Here is a 27,934-nt window from a genome sequence, read left to right on the forward strand (position 1 = left end):
CCCCGATAATCCATGACCATACGAAGCGTACCATCTTTCTTCTTAACGAAAAAGATGGGTGCACCAGTAGGAGATCTTGAATGTTGGGTAAAACCATTTGCCAGGTTCTCATCGATATATTCTTGAAGAACCTCTAACTCCGTGGGCAAAAGGTTATAAATTGGCCCCCATGGAGGCTCTTTTCTTGGCTTCAAATCAATCGGGAAATCATATGGTCGATGTTCTGGTAATCTATTAGCCTTCACCTTATCGAACACATCGGAGAATTCTATGTACTTCTTTGGTAATTGGACCCCCAATTCTTGTGAGCTAGATGAGGGAGTTTCTAAAACCGCAAACACTAGCATGTCTTCCTTCCTTCCATCCTCTCATAACTGATGTATAGAGATTGTTGAAATCTTGTGGGATCTTAGATCTGTTAGAAAATGGAGTTTGTGATGATTGCAATGCAGCAGAAGGTGAACGTAGATGTGTGTATGTGTAACAACAAAGAGAGAGATAGAGATAGAGAGCTCAAGAGACAGAGATAGACAAAGCGTATATTATATTAACGAAATAAAATACATCCAACATTAACTAAGTTACAATGAGTTGGTTTATATACCAACTAAGCTAGGGCAAGCACCCTTTCTACTATTTACAAAACTAGCCTGGAATGTCCATGAGCTAGAGTGAAACCTATCTATGGGAAGTTGAGTTCGATTCTCAACACGCCCCTTCGAACACAACTTCCATCTGTCGGAAAGTTGTTCGGTTCGTACTTCGACTTGTCTAGTCAACTGTGTTGCGTATTGCGTAGCCTATCTGTGCTGCATCTGCATACTCCCCCTCAAGCTCGGTAGTGTGGATGATGTGATACCAAGATCCGATGCAAATTGCCCGAGCTTGTCGATGCTTAAGGCCTTTCTAAAGATGTTAGCAACTTGTAGGTGCGTGCTGATGTGTTGGAGGTCAATTTCTCCGGCCTGAACGCGCTCGTGGATGAAGTGGTAGTGCACTTCGATGTGTTTAGTCTGCGCGTGAAATACAAGGTTACACGCGAGGTAGATACTACTCATGTTGTCACAGTACAAGCATATTGGATCTTTGATGGGTATGCCCAGATCTTTTATTATACGCTTAAGCCATACAGCTTCACATGCGGCGACTGTCGCGCCCCTGTATTCGACTTCTGTGCTCGATAGTGCGATTGTCGGTTGTTTGTTGCTGCTCTAGGAGATTGCTCCCCTGCCGAGGGAGAAGACGAATCCGGATGTGGATTGTCTATCTGCGTTTGTGTACCCTGTTGGGGACAAGGCCGTCGGTGCAAAAGTGCAAGCAATATTCGTGATGAAGAAGAACCTGTGTATGCGCGAGTAAGATAGACACAGAGGGAGAGAGACAGAGAGAGAGAGGTACAAAATGAACGTTATATTGCAATAGCAATAGTTACAAATGACAACCAACAACCCTCACTAAAGGTTACAAAGTCACTTTATATAGTGACTATCCTAGGGCAACTGCCCTTTATGCTATTTACAGAAATAGCTCGAACTTAGGTTGTCCAAAGGGACAATGTGAATACGGCCATTATACACTCGTATTCGACACTCCCCTGTAATGGGCGTATACATGGGTTATCTTAAAGGATTACATGTATATATACAAGTTTATCGGACAGATCGGTTTTGTCAGAGTCGGCAAGATCCGAAGACAAAAGACCGAACCGGTCGGGTCAGAAGAGCTGAAGCCGATCCTCAGAGAACCGGTGTCGGTGGTCCGAAACCGTCCTGTGTTTGTGTGTCCGATTTTTCGTTACGTCCATCTGGTGCCGAAGGGACCGGAAACGATCCGCCAAAAGACACTTGGTCATTCCATCTGCAACATTATCAGTTGTGGATATCTTCTCTAGATCGATTTTCCCTGAAATAACGCAGTCCCGAACGAAGTGATATCCAACGTCGATATGCTTAGAGGCGTTGTGGTGAACCGGATTTTTTGACAAAGCAACAACACCCTGACTATCGCTGTAGACAACTAGAGCCGAGTCGGAGTCGACCTGTCGAAACGTTGAAAACATTGAATCAGATAATCGGTAAAACCTGAAGGCGAAGTTTCCTTACAAAAATTAATCGAGATATCAACATACATATATGTATTTCTTCAGGTTTCTACAGAAAGGTAGGCTATATCAAAGAAAAAGAAGCAACTTGGTTGGAGTAATATGAGCGATTGAATGTTTCGATGGTTTTCTCACTACGGGATATTTAGGAATTTTAAGAGTTTCCGGAATATGGGGCTTTTAGGGTTGTGAGGGCCTTCCTTATTACAGACTTTTTTATGTATTGAATGCGGCCTACATTGATTTTCTGCATATAGGATTCTAAGTTTTTGGTTGTTCCGAATATGGATTTATAGAGATTTCAAGGTTTTCTTTATAGATATTTCTAGGGATTCAAGGCGTCAATGTTCAGGGTACAGATTTGATGCTTTTCTCATACGAGAATTTCTAGGAATTTTCGTACTTTTTTATGAGTTTTTTGAAATAGAGAACTCTAGGATGTATGGTATGAATGGTGGTATTGATCTAGATAATGCCCTTTCAAAGAAAACCATAGTATTCAGTTTGAAGTTATGGATTTTGATCTGCATTGGAATAGGAGTTATTTTCATCTTGATTTTGTGTTTCTTCACATCATGAGTGGCCTCAAAGAAGAATAAGAAGAGCAAGTCTTTGATAAGAAGAACAATTTGTGTGGACTATTCTAGTGGAGAGACAATTCTATGGGATAAAGTGAGAAGAGAAACAAAAAATATGTTCGTTCTCGGATGTCTCATCCAATCTTAGAATACAAGAATGTTAACTTCCATCTTAGTAGTTCAAATAGAAAGCAACTAAACACCATGGGTTGGTGTCACTGTGGGGCTGTTGAGTCATTACTTTTCTGAAATATGAATGTGAATAAGTCACTTTGTTCTGTGACTTATATTCAAAATCAGAAACTTATGAGCAAATACGTAAGTTAGATAGTTGGATTATATCCATTACGAGGCTAAATTTCACATAGCGTAATCTTTGGCATATTCTATTTCTTATGAACAATTTCCCACTGTTAAATCGAATGGAAAAAGAAAAAACTACCCTTATATAACTTTTTTTGGAAAGATTGAGAATCCATTAGATAGGAGTATATAGTTACAACCTCGGAGGTGGATAAATAAATAAAAACATCTATTACCTATGAGAGTAGTTCACAATGGTAGTTCACCCATGCGCTCACACCTTCGAGCTTAGATGGGATCTGGACCACGTCACTACAAAATTAGTGGGGATTGATGATCAATCCAACCACTGTGTAAGAAAGTGGATAATATTCTATGTTTTGTCTGAGTATAACATTAAACTTATCCTCCAGCCTATAGATTTCTAAACATATAATAGTCTCATTCAAACTTAGTGGCATATGCCAAACTTTAATTACAAGCCAAGGTTAATAAATGAATTTTGTATGAAGGATCATATAATGGATGACTAGGCACATACATGTTTCACAATTGCTTTAACACACAATCAATTTTCAATCAGCCCTTCAGCTCTCAGCCGGCTCCAATGTTGTGGACTCCACTTGAGTGGACAAGCCCCAACAATTCTCAACATGTAGAAAATGTCACTTAGGTTTGTGTCTGTTTATGAACCAGAATTGTTTCAGATTTATCCAGATCTGTGTATTCTAGGCTCATCCTATACTAACCTGTATTATATTATAGGTGATTGGTCCTTGCTTGGGCACTGGTGATGTATGTTGATGAGCTTGACTTCTAACTTAGGCACATGAAAAAGGTTAAAACTGCCCATGTTTATGGGTTAAAGTTTTTCTCTTTTGTGTTATAAGTTCACTGTATTACACATCATAATATATCCAGAATATGAAACGTAACTTTCTTGTCTACAGTCGTTTGAAGTGCTTATTGTATGTTGTTACTTCATTTGCAATAGTCCATGTTCAATGTCCGTAAATTGCAAGACCTTTCCTATTAATCAATTGTTTCTAGGAGTTTCAGCCGTAATCTGAATTTTTAGTAGAGGGCAGGATTTGCATAGTTACCATACAATTCTCTTTATCAGAGTGCACAAGACATTAGCTATGTTTCATCGTGCAGTGGAGATTTGTGCTAGTATGCAACCTTCAACTGCATCGCATGCACGAATGCGGTATAAAATCTCTAGTTGAAACTTATGGTACATTGATATATTTGTGATGGTAGAACTTCTCAAATCCTTTGGAAAACTTGACCTTGATAAAGATAAGAAATCTATCATTGACCAAATAAAAGGTATACTTGATGGTGACTGCACCCTCTGTTAATATCTAAAGTTTAAAAAGACATGTTTTTTAAATTTGAATTGTTTCCTGATGCACATTCCAGATGGAGTAGATGAACGAAAATTAACAGTAGAATTGTGTAAAGCTTATCTCCGTGAAAATGGGCTTCGACTTACTGGAACAAAAATTGTTCTCTTAGAACAGATTAAAGAGCACATTCAGTGGGTATATTGTTATTTTGTCTCATTTTTGTAGTGGGATCGTTGATGACCTCCATTATTTTAACTCTTGTTTATAAACAAGCAGAAATAAGCATTCTATGGTGAAGCATTTGTTTTCGCTTTAATGTCATTACATGTCATGATTTAAAAAATAGTAAATACTTACATACTATATGCAATGTATTATTGTGCTCCTTCCTTAAATTAAAACATAATGTGGAGGGCATAAAAGGAACCCATTGTTAATGGTTCTCGTCGCTTTTATCTCTTTTAAATATGAATCCAAGTAGTTAATAATACATGACTTCAAACTTGTTCACATTACCACATGTTTGGATTTGGGTCAAACAAAATGTTTATAGGCATGGAATGCAATGCTATATACCTTCAACGCTTGAGGTAGCATTCGGTTTTTTGGATAAAGATTATGTGGAACAAGAGGACGTTGAAGAAGTGCTGAATTGGTTCATAACTATGATATGAGAGGGCTTGTTTCCGAATAGAGCTACTTTTGTTGTTGTCTATGGATATGGATACCTTGCAATGTGTCTATGGAATAGCTTGTAAGTACTAGATCGTTTTCTCTACTTTGGAGTACATAGATTTGTTTCCTCGGCCATTGTCTTAAAGAAGACGGGCTTGGGGAAAAAACCCTTTGTATGTTGTAGCTATTGTGACCTTTTTATATAACTAATGGAATGATATTTTGTTTTGAAAAAAACATGTTTGCATGTGACTGGCTTTCGAATGTACACTCATTATGTGAGCAAATGTGTATAATTATACAAAGTAGAGGTTGAAAAACTCCAATTCGACAATGGTAGTTCGAATCACACACTTTTCCATGATTCAAAAGATTGAGATAGGAAGCATCCAAGCACTTCATGTTCTTCATAAATATTTGAGTTGCTAACATGGATTCCATCGTTTTCAAATAGTGGAACATTTTAGTTATTGTATTCTAGATCGAACATGGGACTATATAATGACTTTTCGATATTGTTTGCGTTCCTTAATTATTGTGGATTCAACCATGTCGAATACATGACATCCACAAACACAATTATGAAGGTGTTATTGACAATCACAAGAATCTTGTTTTAAAATAACATTTCACAATTTGAAATTTGCATAGCTTACATATGTGCCCCTATTGCTCCTCCTCACCCACCTTCGTAACGCAAATGAGAGATGTAAAATCACCAACAAACAAAAAACAAAACTTTTCACATCTTCACCCTCAGAGGTCTACTGGAGTAATGTCCATGCTATTGCATCTTACACAAACACATACTCTTGGTGTTTATGCTTTTTTATCTCAATCTTACCACGTTTGTTGTGAAGTAGTGTGGCAGCGGTGTAAAAGCTACGTGAATAAGGGCCAAGTAAGAGTGTGCAAATGTGGAATAGAAGAGGGTGAAAAGAGGAGAAAGAGTGTATGGACAATGAAAATGGAAGAGGGGGTGTGAAAGGGGAAAAGGAAGAGAGAGAGAGAGAGAGAGAGAGAGAGAGAGAGAGAGAGAGAGAGAGAGACAGAGAGAGTGTGTGTGAGGACAAGATTCAAGAGTAAAAAACAATTAGCTTGATTCGAGGGGCCTTTATTCCCCTCTTATAAGCATTCAATGTAAATGGCGCCCTCCTTGACGAGCCGAAATCTCAATGAGCAAAACTGACCTGGCCAAAATCAAGCGCACTAGGTGGCCGTAAAGTGTAAACAACCTTACCCCCTTTGACTCCTTAGTTCAAGATCCCCGTGGTCCCGTTCGGTCTACTCGCACGTGCGAAATCAATGCGATAGCGTAAAGGCTCCTACAATTACTCAAAACTATGGGCTCTAACCTTTAGTACACACATATGATATTGGATATTTATGTACTCTTCGATATCATCCTTTGAGTGTTGTAGCACATCAACACTTTACTCTTTCACCCTCGTCACACTCAACTCTGTGTACATCTCGTACAATAACATTGAGTTCCTTGTCCATGCAAACAAACACCCATAAACACATCCATGGATATATAGGTTAATAAATGTATCATATCAAGACGTTCACAATGTACTTTACTACATTTTACCTTGAATTGCATTTGATCTTAGGAATATAATAATCTCTAGTCTCTAACTCTATGGTGTCATATGTGGAGCGTATTTAGGGGTCATGGAAAGAAAGCACACTTGTCGAAGCTTGCAATCTCAGTTAAATCCACACCAACATTTGGCAACATACGAACATGTTTATCTCACAAACATACTAACGAAATCAATGATACCTGGATTAATTGAGTAGCCTAAGGTTTCGATCTTTGTCAAAGAACAATCTTGTTGTTACTTAGTGATTTGAGCATGAAGGTGTCATTGACACCCTTTCTATACATCAGACACAAACTTGGTTTGCACTATTGGTAATGACTTTCACACTATTAACATAATCTCATCATTGTCAATACCATCGATAACAATTAATATTTTTGCATTTAGGTTCCCTTTTATAGTTGGGTCCTGGGATTACAAGAAAGATCCAATCTTATTTTTTAGGTGAAAAAGAATAAGAAGAAATAAGCGAATTCATACTAAAAATTATTGAGGTTATGGTTGAACATGAAGAGAACAAACCTCATCCTTGTTCTACACTTAAGTTTCTCAAATTAATAAGCTTGCCTACTAATTGTTGGGTGAAAAGAACATTCCATTTTTTTTGGACATAGTGTTTCCTTACATATACCTTGCTACATTACTTTCTTGGGGTCATCATTTTGTAGAGGTGTAGAGAGTATCAAAAGGGTGGCATGTTCTTGAGGATGAGGCCATTCACATCGTTATCAAACAATGTCATCAACTTGGAGAACAACAATCAATACTCTTTTCAATGTTTTGCCATGTCCATCGCAATTTAGGCAGGAGGATCTCACGTATAGTGGGAGCCTTAAAATGTTGCACACGTATCATCCGTGAGTAAGTGGATGGCTCTATGTTTGCGTCGTGTAGGTGAGGAGGCTTGGGACCGATATGGATGGAGGGGATGGTTTGTGCCGACATGCTATTCAATAAAGTGGTGTAGAGGGCACAACTCCAAGAGACCCAACCTCATCACCTACAAGAGACCCTACCTCCTCCATACATGATACATCCTCTCTCATATGAGGAGGCAAGAGACTCAGTCACTCATTATATAGGGAGGGGGTGTCTCACTTGTGTGTGTGCATGCATGCATGCATGCATGTATGTATTTATTACACATTACACATTACACATTACACACACACCTATAAAGCCATGACAAAAAGACAAGGTATTATTATATGTACTGTATTGTTGGCCATATCCACTCAAGTGGAACCCACAACACAGAGCCAAAGGGCTGATTGAGAATCGGTTGCATGTCAGTAGTCGGTTGCGCATACAACTGATTGGGAGTCAGTTGGGCGCTGAATTGGCTTAGGGCCAAAAAGGGGAAAAGTTATAATTATGTATGCTTATACTTAGATATACATATATATAGATACGTGTCTGTCTGTATACCCTTTTTCTTTTGTATGTTTTTTGGTGTCTGTCTTTTGTGTATGTGTGTGTGAACACAGGTACATAGACGTTGGACAACAAGGAGGAAAACATAAAAAGGAGAAGGGGGAAACAGAGCGCGATCAAATTTTTCTGCGTACACAAAGCAAAAACGAAAAACAGAGTGAAAATCAGAAAATAGAGAAGAAAACAAAAAACAAAAGAGGGAGAACAAGACGAGGAGCGTTCTACTGAAGTGGAGATAGAGACTTGTTGTCAGGAATAGTACTAAAACAGAGAGAGAATGAGTACTAGAGAAGGGAAGTACTATTAGTACTAAGAGGACAGGACTACGTAAGACTCCTGAGAGGGAGGAAAGAGAAGAGAAGAGATAGATAGATAGATTATATTATCGTCTTCGGAGGTCAAATATGACCTATGAGACCAAAAATATTACATTTCACGTGATACGTGTGAAAGTGAGTAGTGACTCTCGATGTTCAAGAACTTTACCAATGAATGTTGTAATCGAGAGTGCACATTGTGGTTGTGAGAGGAATTCATGCAAAGATTGGGATCGATCGAAGAGATGTGGAAAGCATGGTCGAATATGATCAAAGGCAGAGCATTGTATCAAAGTGTGATACTCAGACTCGCGAACTTGTTTAGGGCAAAGTGTGCATAGCCAACCACTCTCATCACTTGTACCCCAACGCCCTGTTTCAAATCGCAATGCATGTGAGCTAAGTCGCAGGAAGCGATGGTTCGAATAGAAGATAACGGTATGGGCTCTAGCATGTATGGATGTGTACGATTTCCCCGTTCCGCAAAGAATATGGTTTTGTAGTTAGGTGCAACATGTGTAGTATAATGTGTGAAGCGTGAGCCTCCACATTTGTCCCATGTCATGATACATTGGCGTTGCAAAAATGCCTCATTTACAAAGGAATCTAATGATGCATCATGAAGCAAGTGTCTCGCATCCCATCTACCAAACCATTTTTCTATATCTTGCATCCAACCGGAACACAAAAGTTTGCTTTTATGCGTCTTTTGGATCTTTTTGCTTGCTTCCCACGCAATTCTAGGAAGTCGATGTGAGGGACTTTTTTGAACCTTAAGCATGTATTCAACAACCCTTTTCATGGCCATGATCTCAATGGGAAGCAATCCCGTCTCAAGGAGGAGGAGGGTGTAGGGCGTTTGTTTCTTAACTTGTAGAAACTTGGTAAGAAAATGCTTTTGGACATTTTCAAACTCTTTCCACATAGATTTAGGGATGCTACCGCCCCATACTTCCACCCCATAGAGAAGAATCGGTGTCACCAAAGTGTCGAAAAGATATTTCTTGAGGACCCAACACTTAATATCTCCAAGATTGCATGTGTTCTCAAATGCATAGTATGCTCGTTTGCCCGCCTCTAAGCAGCGTGTAGCACATTCATTCCATCTATGATTTGAAGGAACTTCAAGGCCAAGATATTTGAAGCTTTCCACACATTCAAGTGGCTCATTGTTGTACATAATGCATGGTTTATCTCTTTTTTGGCTCTTCACAAGCATAATCTTTGTTTTAGAGCTATTGACACTTAATTTAGTATGCATGCAAAATTTTTCCAATGCCTTCATAAGCTTTTGTGCATCTCCTAAAGTATTTGCTAAAGAGAGATAGAGAGAGATGATTATAACAGATGATATATCATAGGAAGAGTAAGTACAAGATGGCTATGAGGCTTAAGACTGACGTTGAACCAATTTGGTTCAAAATAATGCCTAGTGCCTTCTTTTATAGTGTTCTCAGGAGTAATCCTGAAGCTTCTAGAATGTTCCAGAGAAATTTGGAATATACATTAATTTCCTATAATAAGACTTAAATGAAAATAATATCCTACGTATTACAATAGATGGTATAATGGTCAAGAGCTCGACCTATATAACATAAGGTCATGGGTTCGAGTCTTGCCATATCATGACACTATTTCCCCCTTAAGACGACGAGTGGAACGAGTCGGCGCTGATTGCGGACCAGGTTTGTCCGGATACTTTCGATGGAACTCAGCAAGAAGATCCAGAGCATTGGCGACATGCTCGACGAGTTCCCAAGTACGTTCGCTCGGACTATAGCCGAGCCAATCGACCAAATAATAAAGGTTGTTGCAAACAAGTTTGGAATCGAGGACGGCAGCAACTTCATACTCTAGGCCAGCTTCCAACTCAAGCGGGGGCAGTGGTGGTGTAACACGATCGGGAATAGTGTTTGCTTTATAAGGTTCAAGAAGAGAGCTATGGAAAACCGGATGTATCTGAAGATGCGGAGGGAGATCAAGGCGGAACGTGACATCATTAACCTTACTAGTAATACGGAAAGGACCGAGTCGTTGATAATCCAACTTGTTGCATGGTCGAGTAGTCTTGATGTGACGACGTAAGAGCCATACTCGATCTCCGATGGCAAAAGAGGAGGCTGTTGGGAATATGTCCCTCTAGTGGGAGGATGATCCGACTATTCGGAAAGCCGATAGTCGAAGAATCGGAAAAGAAGAGAGCTATGGAAAATCGGATGTATCTGAAGATGCGGAGGGAGATCAAGGCGGAACGTGACATCATTAACCTTACTAGTAATACGGAAAGGACCGAGTCGTCGATAATCCAACTTGTCGCACGGTCGAGTAGTCTTGATGTGACGACGTAAGAGCCATACTCGATCTCCGATGGCAAAAGAGGAGGGTGTGGGAATATGTCCCTCCAGTGGGAGGATGATCCGACTATTCGGAAAGCCGACAGTCGAAGAATCGAAAAACAGGAGCTGAGTTGATGAGGGACTCGGCCGAGGCCGATAGGCCTCAGCTGAAACTGGAATCGTGTAAATAGCCAACTCGGGAGACTATATTTGTAAATAGTCTAAATGTGCGCCCCATGAGGGCTACGTATGTAAAGAGCCAGAAAAGTTGCGTAAGTATATATGTAACTAGGGCAAACTTTAGCTATGTGTAACTGAGTACAGAAGTTGTAGTGCGCGGCATAGTGTGAGAGGGACAGAGTGAGAGAGTGAGAGAGAAGAAGCGTGAGTCGTGCCATAGCTGTGTTTGTAACAGCAGGCGCGAAGAGCCCTGTGCGGCTGATGCACTCGTGAGAGAGTGTTGTAATCTTCTCGCTATTGTATATCCACTATTTGAATAGTGAAGAATCTATTCCCGTGGTTTTCCCTGTTTTAGGGTTTCCACGTAAATCTCTGTGCACCATTGTTTATCTTGTCTATTCTATTGTTCATGTGTAATTCGTATTTCAGTGTTGTCTGTCTATTGAGATTGAATTCCGCAATGATTTCTCAACAGAGGGAAGCCAATGACGATCTGCATAAGTCTTCTGTGTGTTTAGCATGATGAAGATGAGTAGAGAGATCCATCTGGATCTTGCGTAGCCTCTCCAAATGATCCTTGGCATGAGGATTGGTAGGTACCTCCGGGGTGTCGATCACCGACTAGCGAGGATGAGAACCGGTATAAGCGTAAAATGGGGAGACCTGAATCGAGGAGTGAACACCATTATTATATGCAAACTCCGCAAAGTGGAGAATCTTGGCCCAATTGTCCTGTTGATAACTCAGAAAACACTGGAGATATTGTTCTAGTGTTTGGTTTGTTCGTTCCGCTTGCCCATCGATCTGGGAATGGTAGCCGGAGGAGAGGTTGCAAGAGACCTTGAGCATCTTGAAGAGATGCTGCCAAAATTTGGAGACGAATTGAGGTCCTCGGTCACTGATGATACTGTCTGGGAGGCCATGATGCCGAAATACCTCACACATGACAAGGGCGGTGGTTTCCTCGCTAGTGATGGCCTTAGTACACGGCACAAAATGTGCCATCTTAGTATATCGATCGACGACGGTTAAGATAGCATCGAATCCCTTCGAGACCAGCAGATCTGTGATAAAATCAAGACAAATAGACTGTCACGGCTTACTTGGAATCGGTAAAGGTTCCAACAAGCCATATGGATGGTGTCGGGGCATCTTTGCTCGGCAGCAAGCATCACAAGTCTGAACGTAGTCGTCGACAAAACGTCGCATATGGGGCCACCAAAAAGATCGTTGAACGAGATCCAACATCTTAGTACTACCGAAATGTCCCACCATATGGGTGTCGTGACAATTTTGGACGATTTGAAGGCGACAGGAGCAATCGGGGACATATACAAGCTTTTTAAAGAATAACAAACCATCATGATATTCGAATTGTCGGTAGTCCATACCTGGTTGTTGAGATTGGGAACAGGATGCCCGAGAGGTATCAATGTGTGCCAGAATGTCTTGAGCAAAATTGTCTGTCTTCAAGTTCGCACGTATGGCATCGGTAATCTGGGAATCCATTGGGGTGTGAAAAATCCGCGTTGTGTGCAATCGTGTTGGTCCCAAGATTACTTGCTTTTGATTATCAAACGATGGATCACCAGGACGAGGTGCAAGATATGAACACCGTGATAGCGCATCTGCTTTTCCTTGCTGCTTCCCCAATCGATATGTGATTTTGAAGTCAAAACGCGTGAGGAATTGAGCCCACGAAGCTTGCTGTCAATTTAGCACCCAAGCGTTCTGGAAATAAACAAGATTTTTGTGATCACTAAAGACTATGACCTGATGTGGAGAGCCCTCTAAGAAATGCCGCCATTGCACAAAGGAATCCACGATGGCTAATAACTCCTTGTCATGTATTTCGTAGTTGATTTCCGTGGCATCGAATTTGCGCGAATGAAAAGCCACAAGATTTCACTCTTCTTTATCTCCTTGTTGAGAAAGGATGCTACCGAGGGCGAAATCCGATGCGTCAGCCTCCATGATGAATGGTTTGTTTGTATCCACATGAGCTAGAATAGGAGCTGATGTAAAGGCTTTCTTAAGTTGCCAAAAAGCCATGTCCGCTTCATTGGACCAAAGAAATGCTTGTCCCTTCTTTGTAAGTTGTGTGAGAGGTAAAATAATCTTCGAGTAATCTTGTATAAACTTGTGGTAGAAGTTAGCAAAACCTAGAAAACATTGTACATCTCGTACCGACTGTGGAATTTGCCACTCGAGCACAGTTTGGACTTTAGCTGGATCCATGGAGATGCCCTTTGAGGAGATGACGTAGACTAGAAATTCCACTTGCTTGTAGTCAAAGCTACATTTTTCTAGCTTGGCATAAAGACCATTCTCGCGGACCAATGTGGTTCAAAATAATGCCTAGTGCCTTCTTTTATAGTGTTCTCAGGAGTAATCCTGAAGCTTCTAGAATGTTCTAGAGAAATCTAGAATATACATTAATTTCCTATAATAAAACTTAAATGAAAATAATATCCTACGTATTACAATAGATGGTATAATGGTCAAGAACTTGACCCATATAACATAAGGTCATGGGTTCGAGTCTTGCCATAATATGACACTTGTAAGGTGTTGGTCGTGCTGTAAGAGAACTGCGACTGTACAACACCTCTCCTATTTACACACTTCAGGTTCCTTCGTTTTGTGTTGTTTTCTTGTTTCCTATTTTGCTTGTTTTCTATCCACTTAGTTGGGTGAAGAATTGTAAGGTTATTTTCTTGTTGGATTATCCACCCAATCGGGTGAGGATCGTAGCCAAGGTTGTTTCCTTGAGGCTAACACATTTCTTGTGCTTATTGTTGTTGTATCCACCCAATCGGGTTAAGATTGTAGCCAAGGTTGTTGCCTTGAGGCTAGCACATTTCTTGTGCTTATCATTTTTGTATCTACCCAATCGGGTGAAGATTGTAGCCAAGTTTGTTGCCTTGAGGCTAGTACATTCTCTGTAGTCAAAACCAAGAGAGTCCTTGAGGTTGTATTCGCTATTGTGTAGCCAAGGTTGTTTCCTTGAGGTTTATACGTTCCTCTAGTCAAAACCTAGAGAGGTCGTACTCAGTTTGTAATCTTTGTTATTCTATCCACCCAATTGGGTGAAGGTTGTAACCAAGGCCATTGCCTTGAGATAGACACATTCCTCTAGAGAATTTGTATTCCATTGCACTCAAAATTATAGCAAAGTTGTTTGGAACCTACGGTTCCCGTGGTTTTTCCCTACTTTGGGTTTTCCACGTTAAAAATTTTGGTGTACTCTCATTTTCTTCTTGTGGTTTCATCAAGTGTTAATTTTGTTTGAAGTTTAAATCATCCTGATTCATTCTCATAGTCCCAACATGTACTACTAGCTCTTCAGGAATTAGAGTATTAGTGCGGCATGGAGGAAGAAGGTGAAGGGCATGCATTCCTTGATACCATTAACCCAAATCATAGTCAGAGCATATACATTTATAGGTATCTATTGTATCTATGTATCTATACATACATATAATTAAATAGACAAACATATATACATATATGTTTACGTATATACATTTATATGTGTGTGTATGTACATCTACACTCTAATCTGAAATGTATGTCTATGTATAAGTACTTACGTGTATACATGTATCAATAAATATAGATGTCACTAACATGGATTAGTAGTGTTGATTTGTCACCATCTCAACAAGTGGTATCAGAGCCGAGGTTCAGACTCATATTGCCAACAAGTGTCCATACCCTTTGCAAAGACTTGGAATATGGATGAATCATTAGGCGTTATGATTAAACTGACGGGATCCAACTACCCCATTTGGAAGTCCAAAATGAGGGACATGTTGGGATGCAAGGACATGTGGTTGCCCGTATGACATGGTATGAGCAAACCCGAGAACATAGATGCATTAACTTGGGAAGAAATCCATCTCAAAACAACATCATACATTCGTTGTTTTAAAGACATGAGTCTATATAACAATTTCATTGATGAAACCAAATCACACGAATTATGGGGGGAAATTGAAACTATGTTTCAAACAAAAAATGCCTTCAATAGAGTCTTTGTGTTTAGGAAACTTGTAAGACTTAAATATCAAGATGATTCTAGTATGGCAGAGCATCTAAACACGTTTCAAGGACTTATAAGTCAAACAGTCTCATTAGAAATACTTCTAGCAAATGAGGTGTTGACTTTGTTATTGTTAGGCTCTCTCCCAAATAGTTGGGAAACTCTTTTTGTAACGCTTGGGACTGCAACACAATGAAAGGAGCTAACATTGGACATGCTTAAGTCGAGTCTTCTACATGAAGAAGCACGACGAAAGGAGCGTGAGAGCACGAAGCCTTGGTCATAGAAAACAACCCCAATAGAGGAAGAAGCCATACACAGGACGGGGTCCACAAGATCATAGAAATAATGTTGAGGGGAGGTCAAAATCTAGAAGTAGGAAAGACTTCAAGAAAGATTTCTCATGTCGTTATTGTGGTGGTCCAAATCACTACGAAAGAGACTGTAGGAAGAAGAAGAGGGACCAAAAGAATGGAACCAATAACGACAAGAAAAATGACCCTATAACCGCCACATGTGATGGCGATGTTATTATTGTTTGTGATTATTCTTGTGATAGTTTGGCATGTCAACAAACTGATTGGATCATTGACTCGGGAGCCTCGTATCACATCACCCCGTATCGGGAAATGTTTGAGTCATATACCGGTGGTGACTTTGGTAAAGTCAAAATGGCTAACCACGATATGACAGAGGTTGTTGGCATAGGGATGTAGCCTTAGTCTCCGATACGGGTAGGAAACTCATATTGAGGGATGTAAGGCATGTACTAGATATTCTGTTGAATATCATCTCTACCAATAAGCTTGATGATGAGGGATATGAAAATTACTTTGGTGAAGGAAGATGGAAACTCACCAAAGATTCCTTAATCATAGCAAGTTGTCTAAAACAGAATTGCCTCTACCTAATGCGAGCTGAAATTTATGTGCGCGAATAATGGCGCGGAACATGGGGGAACAATTTGGGCAATATGGTTGTGCGCATGGTATTAGGCTTGAGAAGAGTGTTCAGAAAACACCTCAGCACAATGGTGTGGCTGAGAGGATTAGTAGGAAAATTTGTGAGTGGATAAGATATATACTATCACACTCAAAATTGTCTAAACCCTTTTGGAGTGAAACAATGAGGACTCTAGTTGACCTCATGAATCTGTCTCCATCAATCTTTTTTCTAGGATGATGATGTACCCGAGAGGGTGTGGACTGATTAGGAGGTGCCATACAAACACTTGAGAGTGTTTGGTTGTAGGGCTCGTGTTCACGTCTAAAAGATGAAAGATCCAAGCCTGATGTAAACCATGCATATTTTCTAGAATCCATCTATAGACTATATGACCTAGAGAAGAAGGTCATTAGAAACGGGGATGTGGTATTCCCTGAGATGCCAAATGAAATGCCAAATTTCACCCCTATTTTCAGTCATGAAGTGTCCAGCTCCTGCCCCTAGACACCCAAGGTCACGAGGGAGATGTGGAGGAGTATGATGATACGGTTGATCATGTAGTCGATAATGATGATGGGTAGGATCAGGATCATCAAAATGTAGGTGACTAGATAGATGACGTTTCAGCATCTCCACCGAAGGTGGAAGAGATGAGGTCTATGAGATGCAGACGATCTTCACATGATTATGTGATGTTCTTAGACAGGGGAGAAAAAGAAAGCTTTGGAGAAGCTTGAGGTTTGCAAACAAAAAGGCAAACATGGTTGTGCCCCCCACTTGAGATGTAGGGGGAGATTGTTGGGCATATCAACTCAAGTGGAGCCCACAACACAGAGCCAAAGGGCTGAAATCGAATCGGATGCATGTCCGCAGTCAGCTGAGCATACAACTGATTGGGAGTCGGCTGGGCGCCGAATTAATTCAAGGCCAAAAAGGGCAAAAGTTATAAGTATGTATCATTATACTTATATATACATATATATGTGTGTGGCTATATACCCCTTTTCTTTTGTATGTTTATTGGTGTGTGTCTTTTGTGTGTGTGTGTGAACACAGGTACATAGACGTTGGACAACAAGGAGGAAAACATAAAAAGGATGTTAATGTTAACATGCGGAAGCGTTAGACAAAACCGGCTCAGCCGAATACCAACAAAGAATAAGAAAGGTTTAATGGAGAAGCTTAATACACAGAGAGAATACACGGGAGAGAGAGAGAGAGAGAGAGAGAGAATAAAAACACTCTGTACATACAATGTGCTATAATGGCACTATTTATATAAAGTCCATAAAGGATTGACAGAAGTACTGACAGGTACTTCAATGCTCATACGAGCGACTGACACTAACTATGAGACAATATTACCTAGTAGTCTAGGCTACTACTAGGCCTCCAGTTCCCGCTCAAATCCAGCTCTCCGATCCGACCGATTGTTTCCGGATACCGATCCGGCTCAGGCTTGTTCAGCCGATCCGAATCTGGTTGAGCTTGCCGCTCAACAAAGGAGAAGGGGGAAACAGAGCGCAATCAGATTTTTCTGCGTACACCGAAGAAAATAGAGAAGAAAACAGAAAACGAAAGAGGAAGAACAAGACGAGGAGCGTTCTACCGAAGTGGAGACAGAGACTTGTGAGGTGTTGGTCGTGCTGTTAGAGAACCACAATTGTACAACACCTCTCCTACCTACACACTTCAGGCTTTAGTTGATCCGGCTTCTCTGAATCTTGAACCGAATGGGCTTCCTCCGATTCGTTCCAGCTCTTGTCCGAGTTGGTAGTCCAATAGAAATTCCTAATGAATGAATCACCCGTTGATGTATTGTACTCTTCCATCAGCCAAGTGCACCCTATAGGTGTGATAAATTACGGTGGGTTGGATTCCCCATATCTGAACCAAACGATCATTCACAAAATGGTATGAGCTTTCCCGAATCAAATAAAAATTGTACGACAGATCCATTGACATACCCGTTTGCACGTAGTAAATCATTGGGTCCCAATACATAGTGAGGGAAAGAACATTGACAATTACTAAAATGATGTGTATAGACCTCAAGGACATTAGGAATATGACCTTTATGGTCTGCAACTTTTGCTTTGTTGTCGTGCTCTTTCCGTTGGAGCTTTCAACATTGTTCTTTTGTATGACCCTTCTGTTTGCAGAATATGCAAAAAGGATGTTCTCGCTTACAATCGCAATCCTTGAATTCGTTGGGTGTCTTGCGTTTCCCAGCAAATTGCGACTGCTTAGTCTCGGGTGCTTTGTTGGGTTTGTTATGGTCCTTCTTCGAAGTGCGTTGATAGCGAAGAACTATTTCAACGGCCTCTTCGAAGGATTTTGGATCCTTATCGTGCACTATCCAGTGATAGTCCGAATTGGGGATGCCATTGACAAAACAAGCTATTAACCAATTGTCCCCTTCTAGACCCGATTTTTGGATTTGGGTTCTAGCATGGTGGACATAGTCTTCTAGCGAGGAAAACTTCCTACTAGAGAGGTTCATTAAGGCTTGTGTTACCTCGGTTCGAGAGGGAGGTTGCAGAATTGGCCCTTAAAAACTATGACAAAATCTGTCCAAGTATTGGGCAATTTCCCCAAAGTTCGGAGCCCACGCCACCAAGCGGTGGCCTTACCCCCTAATTCTCGGCTGACATATGCAATCTTCATACTATCTGGTGTGGGATAGAGCTCAAAATGAGACTCCCATCGGCCCAGCCACATGTAGACTACTTCTTCGGTTCTTTCATTTTTTGCTCCTGTAAATTGCTTTACAACAAATGATGGTTCACCCTAACGCTCATCGGGTTTATTAGTGTCACGTTGTAAACTAATGACATGTGCCTCAAGAGCACTTTGAGATTGCCGAAGTTCGAACATCTGATGAACGGTTGAACTAAGGAAATTTTGTATTTGTAAGAAATACAACTCAATGGAGATTGCTTTAGGAGGATTTCCTTGAGTTCCTTCCACTTGAGCGGATGACATCGGGTTGTTATTCTAAGCCATTGAATGATTATTTCTAGCAAAGAAATAGGATAAAGTCTGGCAAATAGTCATAACATCAAGTCGTGATGCAAACATATCATGGGCCAACATTAATCGATATCATGATCTCACGTCAATACCCCTCTAGACGTATGAGATGAGGTTCAATATCAAGTTACTATGGTAACACAAAGGTGTTTTAAAAACCATGGAGGTGACAAATGAATGTCTTTCCCTGATCTCTATATCGATTTTTTTCATGGCGGCTCCCCGAGGCTCAACCATGTATGTTTGCGTCATGAATAGTTTATACACGAAAAAAATGTTAACAACAAACTATGTTTCTGTGCCCACATATGTGGTTTCGGCTCTTTAAGTCCTATTACGAGGACCCCAAAGTGCACTTAAACCTAAAGTCTAAACCTGTATTATAGTCATATGTATCAACAATGTTGTATGGTCTTGGTCATATTTGAACTCGACACCTCAAGAACAAATGCATTAAACACTTGAGCTAACCAAATAGGTTACTCGTGTTGAATGTTTAATGTTTTATGTGTATTAGAGATATGCGAGGCATTTGCTCATATATGTTTTTTTAAAAGAAACATATATGTCAAGAGTCCTTATTTCCCCCTCATTTACGACAAACTATGTTGGTACGTTACCTAACCTCAAGTCTCATAATTACGATGGCATACGCCAAAGTGCAACCTAATGGTCAAGCCAAATGAGCCCTCTTTTCGTAGTAGGCCCACGTGGCCCATCACCTGGTTACATAATTACGAATGCCTTTCGTAAGAATGATCTCATGGTGGCATCGTATCCATGTAATGAGGGAGGGATGTTGGATATGTGTGTCCTAGGAGCGACCTCACATGAAGTGGGTCAAGCCCTACGTTCTCACCATCATTGTAGCTATGATCGTTTCGTTATGTAACGAAATCAAAGTGAACAACAGGGATGTCAACAAAAAAGATTGTTGAAAAAAGGATGATGACTACGCCATTCTCACAAAAATGTGAGGATGGACACCAAGATCCTTTCCCCGAAAAGGACAACATTCGATATAGAAATTATGTTATAACTAACATACGCATATGTATATTTATCACACATATACGATCAAATACGTATACACATGACCACATATGCATATATTAAGAAAAATCGCAATATCAAATAACCAAAATATGATGAAATCGAGACACGTAATCGAGGCATATAGCCTCTACGCACACGAAACATCCAACAATAAGGGTTAATCATAATACGCAATTGAGGTATTGACCTCTTACGCATATGACACCACGCATATCATTTACAAAAAATCGAGGTATTGACCTCATACGTATACGTAACATATGTATGTGAATGTAATTGAGGTATTAACCTCGTACACATACGACACTAATCACATATTAAATATATGTCAAATGAGGTATTGACCTCATACACATATGTAAACGTTTTATACAACCAATTAATTACCACTACAACATCATTGAATCAATGAAAAAAAAATTCTTATTGACCATATACATGATTAGATGGGAGAAGAAAAAATACAAAAAAAAACAAGAAAGAGTTACCGAAGTTCCTTTGGTGATCGCTATCTGGATCAAGGTCGACCACACGTCGATCGATCACCATCCATCAAGAAGACAAAAACAAACAAAGGAAACATTAGAAACATAAGCTCAGATACCAAATATTAGAGTTATGATCTAATGTAAGCATATGATAAGGATAAAAGATAGATAGAGAGAAAGGAGAGAGAGAAAGAAGGGTGTCGATCCACCTGACCACTCCCGAGCGAAGGGATCGAGACGGACTTAGAGCCTCGATCGGCGTCCCATACCACCGTCGTGGCGTTGAGTCGTACTTGGTGCTAGTGCACTCGCTACAAGAGTTGACCCACCAAGAAATAGAGTCTCGACGTAGTCAAGATATGATCAAATGAGGGTAGCTAGGCCTCATATTTATAGCGATACCCCAGGCCCCCAGGCAAGTTCACACTTGGCCTAATGGGTTGTCTCAATCCTGAGGATTAAAAGTAATCATCCCCTTCTTTACACTCTCGTTTAACCCTCACACTTATCCACGTGTATAGAAGACTACGGTAAATTCTCACCGCGAGATATTATATGGTCATGCCCGTAACAATTTGATTATAGAGAATCGATACAGATGCAATAATGACATTTATCATAAGTTAGGTGGAGCTTGGTTGTTGGTGAAGGTATTGGTTACACATCACATTGCCTGATATATTTTATGGTGGCAATGAGTGTTGGACACAAGATGACAATCTCATCTTCAATTATGACGATGGAGTGTTCCTTTGTTGTGCAATGGTAGGCTTGTTACTCTTGGCAACAACACAACTTTTAAACATCAATACACGTTAGACGGAATATGTTTTTTATGTACAATGATTAGGAGGATGCAACATCCGTAGATTCATTACATGGACAGTAGTTAAAGCCATTCATAAGGTCATGTTGCAAGTGTAGTTATCTTATCACTAATTTAGAGGGTTTTCTCATGTGGAGCTAGAATTGCTACCCTCTTCCATCATGTCAAGCAAAGTTTTGATTGCTTTAGATATCGAGGTGTATGACATAATCAAAGTATACAAGAAAGAGGTTGTCGTGTGAGGGCCTTCACAGAGTATCATGACAATGCACACTGACACATATAAAAGGAAAACCAAATTGGTATTTTTTGCAACTGCCCAAAGAGGTGTCGCCACAATGTTGGCCAATGTTATATACTACACGTAATAAAGGGTCGGGGTGGGATGACCTTGCCATAAGATCCTCTCATTGGTGGTGTTGACAACATGGGTGTTGATATTGTAAACATACACACACACACGCACACTACTTGTGAGTTGCGAGGGAGTTAAGAGAGTGTGATATATGTATATGATCGATGATGATGAAATGGGCTCCAAGGTGTGAATGTAACCAAAAAGGCCTTGCCATCCACTCACTTGGCCATCGCTTGAAAACTTTGGGTGGGAACTCGCAACTAAAGTGAGTGTGATATATGTATATGATCTCTTTCTCACATATTTCTTGGCTGAAGGTCCCTATCCAACAATGACTATTTTTTCTAATGGACAAGATTTTCTGCAATCTAGTCCATATAGGCGGCCTGCAATAGTAAGGTCTTTGATCAAAACCTACTGCATAAAGTTAGCTTCTTTAACCAATTCCTCAAGCAATCTCTGTTTGATTGTCTGCAACTTAGAGACATCACACTGCAAATTTATACTATTTACTTTGAGTGCTTCTAAGCATTTTAGTGTCAAATCGACGCTTGTAGAGTTCTCTTTATTCTTTGTGGGTTTTCACCTCACTTTGAAGATTCCCACTAGTAATAAAAGTGTTGTTAAAAAAATGATCGATGATGATGAAATGGGCGTCAAGGTGTGAACGCGCCCAAAAAAGGCCCTGCCGTTCACTCACCTGCGCCATCGCATGAAAACTTTGGGCGGGAAAACTCATCCCATCGCAGTGATCGCCATCGCACTTGAAGACGGTCTCACACACACACACACACACACACACAGACCGCGACCTAGACACAGACAGTGACAGTGGAAGAGACGGAGTCATAGTCATTGTTGGAGAGATATGTACGCTTATCAGAGCCACTCTGAAGGTGGATCTCTCCACGCTGGTGGAGGTTTCATGCCATCTCAATCTGGAAATGGCTTTGGTGATATCAAGGTTAGCTACGAATCTCTCCTCCAACCCTTTCCTTTCCCTTTTTCTTCTTCTTCTCTCTTTTCCTTTAGGTATATCTGTTCTAGAATTCGCCACGCGTGAAGTAATAAACTTGAAAAGATTGAATCAATTCGTCATGGATCTCTGTCTTGAAAAATAATTCAATATGATAACGTTTTTTCTTTAATTGTGTATGTGCACAATCTATTCATGATTTGGTATATATGTGTGGCTTTTCTCGCATGCGTGTAAGCTATCAATCTCTCCTTCGTTCTTTTCATATACTTATTTTAGAATCTTTATTGTTTGCAAAAACATATTGATGGATTGCATTTGTTTTTCAATAGATTTATGACTTGAAAACTCAATATGATAAAAATTTTGTTGTAATTTATGTGTCCACAGGAAGCTTTATCTCTCACGTGCAATATTTAAGAAGAACTTTCTTTCTGAATTGAGCTGAGTTTCCTTTTTCATGCAAGAAGTTAATAGACATGAATTTAGTAGAAAATGGACAACTTTTTGTGGCCAACTTACCTTTCCATGCATGGAATAAAGAGATATACCACACTTATATTAATTTTGTAAGAAACCTATGCATTTCTTGGCTACGGTCCCCTTTCAAGCATGCAAAAAGATATGATGAGAAATCTCACAAATTTATATGATTTTAATAGAAAATGTGAAAATTTCCATTATTTTGCAAAATAGGGATTTGTTTCCTTATTTTAAATGTATCCATTGCATGTTCAAAAATTTGATAGCGTTTCAATGAATTAGAGCTCAATTTTATCTCATTTGGTTGAGAAATAAGTGAGCAAAGCCTGTCACAGTGAACAACAATCAAGGTGAACATGCAGTTACAAAAATTTGTAGTGGCACGTCAGATGAAGAAATGAATGGGTTTTCATATGAAATGAAGAATTCTTATTGGAGTGACATGTCAAATGTAGAAATGAAAATTTCATATCAAATTGGAAAAAGGAAGCTGAGATGGTGCCCTAGTTCCACTTGAAAAGCGAAGCTGCCTGAAACATGCCATATAGCTGAATTCAACTTTGAAGGGGATGTCAAGTGAAGAAACATAATGCTTAAAATTACGTCCTAAACTTTGCTTTGAAGGGTGAAGCACTGTGGAATATGCTGGATATCCAAATGGAACTTCAGTTGGCATGTCAAATGAAGAAACATAGTTCTCAGTATTAAGTATCTTGAGAACAATTATTGGATATGGTCACTTGTAAGGATCGTAACATCTATTCACTAACTCAACCTGACTAAAACTGACTAAAGAGTGATTAGAGAGGAATTAGAGGATGGAAACCAAAGAAAAACTTTTCACCGATCAATTGCCAGTGAGGTCCTTGGCTGGTGAGAGATCCTCATGTTTCCTAACATGAGAAATATAGATACACACTGACCTTGGGAAGTGGTACTCGTGCTACAACAGAATAGAGAGCTCTCAGATTCTAATTTTGTAAGAAGTGCAATAAGGTAGCTAGCTCTATGATTACCAGTTAACATAGGGCTACATCTAGTGCCTGTAACGTAGCTATCCATATAGTAGCCGACTGGATGATCATCATGAACTATTGGATCTATATCTGGTTACATGAAGGTGCGCTTATGTGTATATGCTTGTAACATCTCTAGACTTCTTCTTGATATCCAAAATCCAAATCCATATAGACGTTTGGACTCTTGACTTATTTGTATCTGATTTAGATTTATGTTGGATGTTTAATTTAAAGACTTGAAAGTAAGGACGTCATACTGAGATTAATGTTCGATAGTGGTGGTATTTATTTTCCAGAATGTTATCTCACAAAATCCTGGACTTCTACCATTGACAGTAAAACAAATCAGTGAGGCTGCTCAACAGTCATCTCATGACACCTTCTTTGTAGATGGTGTAGATGTTAGCAATGTACTAAACTGAAACCTACTGTTGACACTTAAGTATTTTCAACTCTCTCGGACTGGTCCTTAATAGTTCTCTTTGGGGTAGGTTACACTGGCTGGAATGGTATCCAATAAGGAGGAAAGGTCAACCGATTTGTCCTTTTTTCTTGATCACTTTACTGGGAGGGTGGAAGTAAAACTCTGTTACTTCAATCATTTTCTTTGATTCATAGGCTAGAAAAAAAAAATCTATTAAATATAAGTGAATGTCTCTTAGGATTGATGGATCGGACACACAAGAAACCATGGAAATGAATTCAATTCAGTAAGTACGTCAGGCCTTAAACTAGTACATACCACCCGTGGTATTTCCTGGGTGAGTTATGCTTGTCTTACATACATGGCCATTATGAAGGAATGGTGACTCCCCCCAACTTCTTTTTGCTCAGTACGTGAATTGGACTAGACAAAAAAATCACTGACCAGTAATTACCAACTAGATATTTCCATCATTCGAGAGATGATCCCAGCTCCGAATAGGCTCCGTACAAAAAAACCCTAACAATCCTATTACAAGTGTACCGGCTACAGGTCTATTCATGGTCATTTGCGATCTTTCCAGGGAAAAAGGATTATTGTTGCTTTTTCAATCAGGTTGCTACAAGCACATATTCCTTTTTCTAGACTCTACACTATGATGTTACTTGGTGTGAAACAGAAAGCTAAAATTGTTCATCTTGTGTTGCAGACCTGTTACAGACTTCAATGAAAGAACCTGTCATATTTTGGAGTGTATACATTTGCATTTACATAACCTAAAATCTACAGTATGCTTCTGTGATTGTTTACCGTAATTACTTGACATTTTCATACTTTTCCTTACTGCATACTTCTGTTCTTCCAGCGCACTGAATAAACAGGGTCACCAAAACAATATCTAACTTCTCCTTATCCAATCGTTGCAAGCTCTATTTATGTAGTTTCAAACAATGGGGCTACGTTGAGTAGCAATCAGGCAAGCATTTTCACAATGCTGGGTAACATGTTAAAAAATTCAAATTCTCATTAATCTTGAATTTCCAGTATACACCTCTGATGCCACTGCTGTTGGTGGTTCAATAGATGAATGCCACGTTGAGTACAGTATTTTTTTGAAGAACCATCTAGCTTGTATGTTTATGATACATTTCAGTTTATTAATCATGTCAAGTTCTGAATCATTATCTTCTTTTTGTAGTTGAGAGTTGATAATTGTTATTTTAAAATGTAAACACTATGCTTTTGCCATCTGGATCTTTTTGTATTGCAGATTGGTTAATGTTTTAAAAAATATAACTGTTTTGTTTTTGCCAGAGGTGTAGAGGCAGGGCTGCATTTTGATGATGTGTCTTGAAGAATGGTTGGATTCAGTAAGAAACAAGTCATGTAAGCACAGGGCATTGGGGTTGAATGAACGCACACTGCCTAGCGGATTCAAATTATAAGGCTATGTACATAGTGTCATTGTTACTATGTACACACGAAGCTTATTGTGATTTGGATTTTAAACAGTGATGCTGTGGAGTTTCTTGCTAAGGAGGGTTTGATATATTCAACTATTGGTGATGATTATTACAAGTCCACTAGTGTCTAAGAACCAGATCGAAATACATGAGTATGGTTTTTAAAGGATGTGCTATTTATATTCTACGTAATGAGCATTCACAGCGAAAGTTCTTGTTTTTATGGTTTCACACAAGTTCTCATCTTAAAATGTATGGGGAATTGCAGTCAGGATTGTTTTTGCCAAGGAAGATTCAGATATTTCATTAATCCACGTGTACTGTAATAGTGCCTAATGAGGGCATCATGCTTTGGGGGGGAGAACCTATGCCGAAGAAAATACTAATTCTTTTATAATATCATGTATTTGTTGTTTTGGCTGCAGATTTCTTTTGACTGGGCGGATTATATGTATAGCAGTCTTATTGTTATCTTGAAATATGTCTTTATTAATCAACTCTCCCATTATCGTAATTGTAATCAGATTTGAAATGTGGTGAAAGAGACCTTGCTTAACTTATTTGTTTGATGTTAGCAAATTTTCTGGGCCTGATCTTTGCCTATACTTGAGGTAAAGCAATTTTCTGTTATCACATGCTCCCTTCCTTCAAGCTTACATGGGCGGCATTATGTCCATGAGGATTATAAAGAAAACCAGCATGAAGTTGAAGCAATTCCCAAAAGTATGATATAATTAATTGATAGGGTTCACAGTAGCCTAAATGCCATGATTTAAATGCGCTAATCCATCTTTTGGCCCATAATCACTTGTTAGATTTCATCACCATGTGCAACAGGTTTGGAGGTATACAGATTTTCTCAGACAGTTGTTGATCCTTGATGACACGCTGTGTTCTGACATACTGCCCTATGATATGAACCTGACCCAACATCATCTTTCTGAATTTCAGATATTTGGTAAACTCAGAACATCTTCCTCTGGAACATGCAATATTGTGCCACGCCATTAATGCTGAAGTTAGTAGTTTGTTTAACTGTCATTATAATGTTTTCTTTACTATTTGAAGCGTCGTTGCAAGGAATCTGATTTAGGACTTTTTGATAATCAATTTCTATTTCAGCTTCACCTTATTGCCTTTTGGCTAAAATTCTGTAACATCCTAATTGCTTATCCTTAAAATATCTGTATAATCTTTTGTTCATTTGATAGAATATATCCTGATAATTGATGGACAATGTGTTAACTATGTTACTATATATCTAGAACTACTGATGACAGCATTGTGAGGCATTATATCATTTTCTTGCACGTCATATCAATCCCCATATTACACATGCCGATGGTTGAACTTATACTCATTATCAACAGACAACAGCACACATGCATGGAAGCTTAACAAATCAGTTTGAGGAAAAATACGCTCTGATTGTTCTTACACCAAATGTTTCAACTTCTGGGTTTAGATCTGCTCATTGGTGTTTTAGAAGATGTGGCTATGTAACTAAACTTAGCCATCAAAAGTATTCAAGTAAACTTAATTGCCAGAAGGGATGTGATTGGTAATGCAAAAACCATGTTTTGAGTGCATGGTAGAAATGTTCATGTTTAAAACCAGCCATAATATCAACACAGGCAGCAAATTTCTATCTCCTGCTATTATCAACTGAGTTATCTGTAGAAGAGGGAATACACCATGTGAGCTTACATCAATTGGTCTAAGCTTCTGGCTTTAAATGATGAAATCATTGATGCGATAGAACATATGGATCTGTGACCCAACCTAGTCATCAAATAAGTGCAAATAAACTTAATTTTCAAAATTATGTGATTCATGGTTCAAAAGCTCAACTCATGATTGCAGGGCCTGGATTCTGGTAGGCATGCTTTAATTTGAGCCTACTCATAACATTACCAACAGAAATAATGAATC

General features: G+C 39.5%; 1 protein-coding gene across 1 annotated transcript; it reads left to right on the plus strand.

Annotated features, from left to right (window-relative positions):
* The first annotated feature begins 22,505 nt into the window (after positions 1-22,505).
* LOC147853919 (replication protein A 32 kDa subunit B-like) lies at positions 22,506-24,595 on the plus strand. Its single transcript, XM_087332299.1, has 2 exons — positions 22,506-22,601; positions 24,412-24,595. Exons 1-2 carry the CDS (start codon positions 22,506-22,508, stop codon positions 24,535-24,537), a joined length of 222 nt encoding a protein of 73 aa, XP_087188425.1. The 3' UTR covers positions 24,538-24,595.
* The last annotated feature ends 3,339 nt before the right edge of the window (positions 24,596-27,934 follow it).

Source organism: Azolla caroliniana, unplaced genomic scaffold (genome assembly GCF_043228905.1).
Source record: "Azolla caroliniana isolate FFs.n. ecotype wild unplaced genomic scaffold, voAzoCaro1.0.p SCAF_16, whole genome shotgun sequence".
Lineage (NCBI taxonomy): Eukaryota > Viridiplantae > Streptophyta > Polypodiopsida > Salviniales > Salviniaceae > Azolla > Azolla caroliniana.

Excerpts from the sequence above, each read along its gene's own strand:
- LOC147853919 (XM_087332299.1), top strand. The coding sequence starts at position 22,506 with ATGTACGCTTATCAGAGCCACTCTGAAGGTGGATCTCTCCACGCTGGT. Across the intron at positions 22,602-24,411 it reads ATGGCTTTGGTGATATCAAG|AATGTTATCTCACAAAATCC; the intron begins GTTAGCTACGAA and ends TTTATTTTCCAG.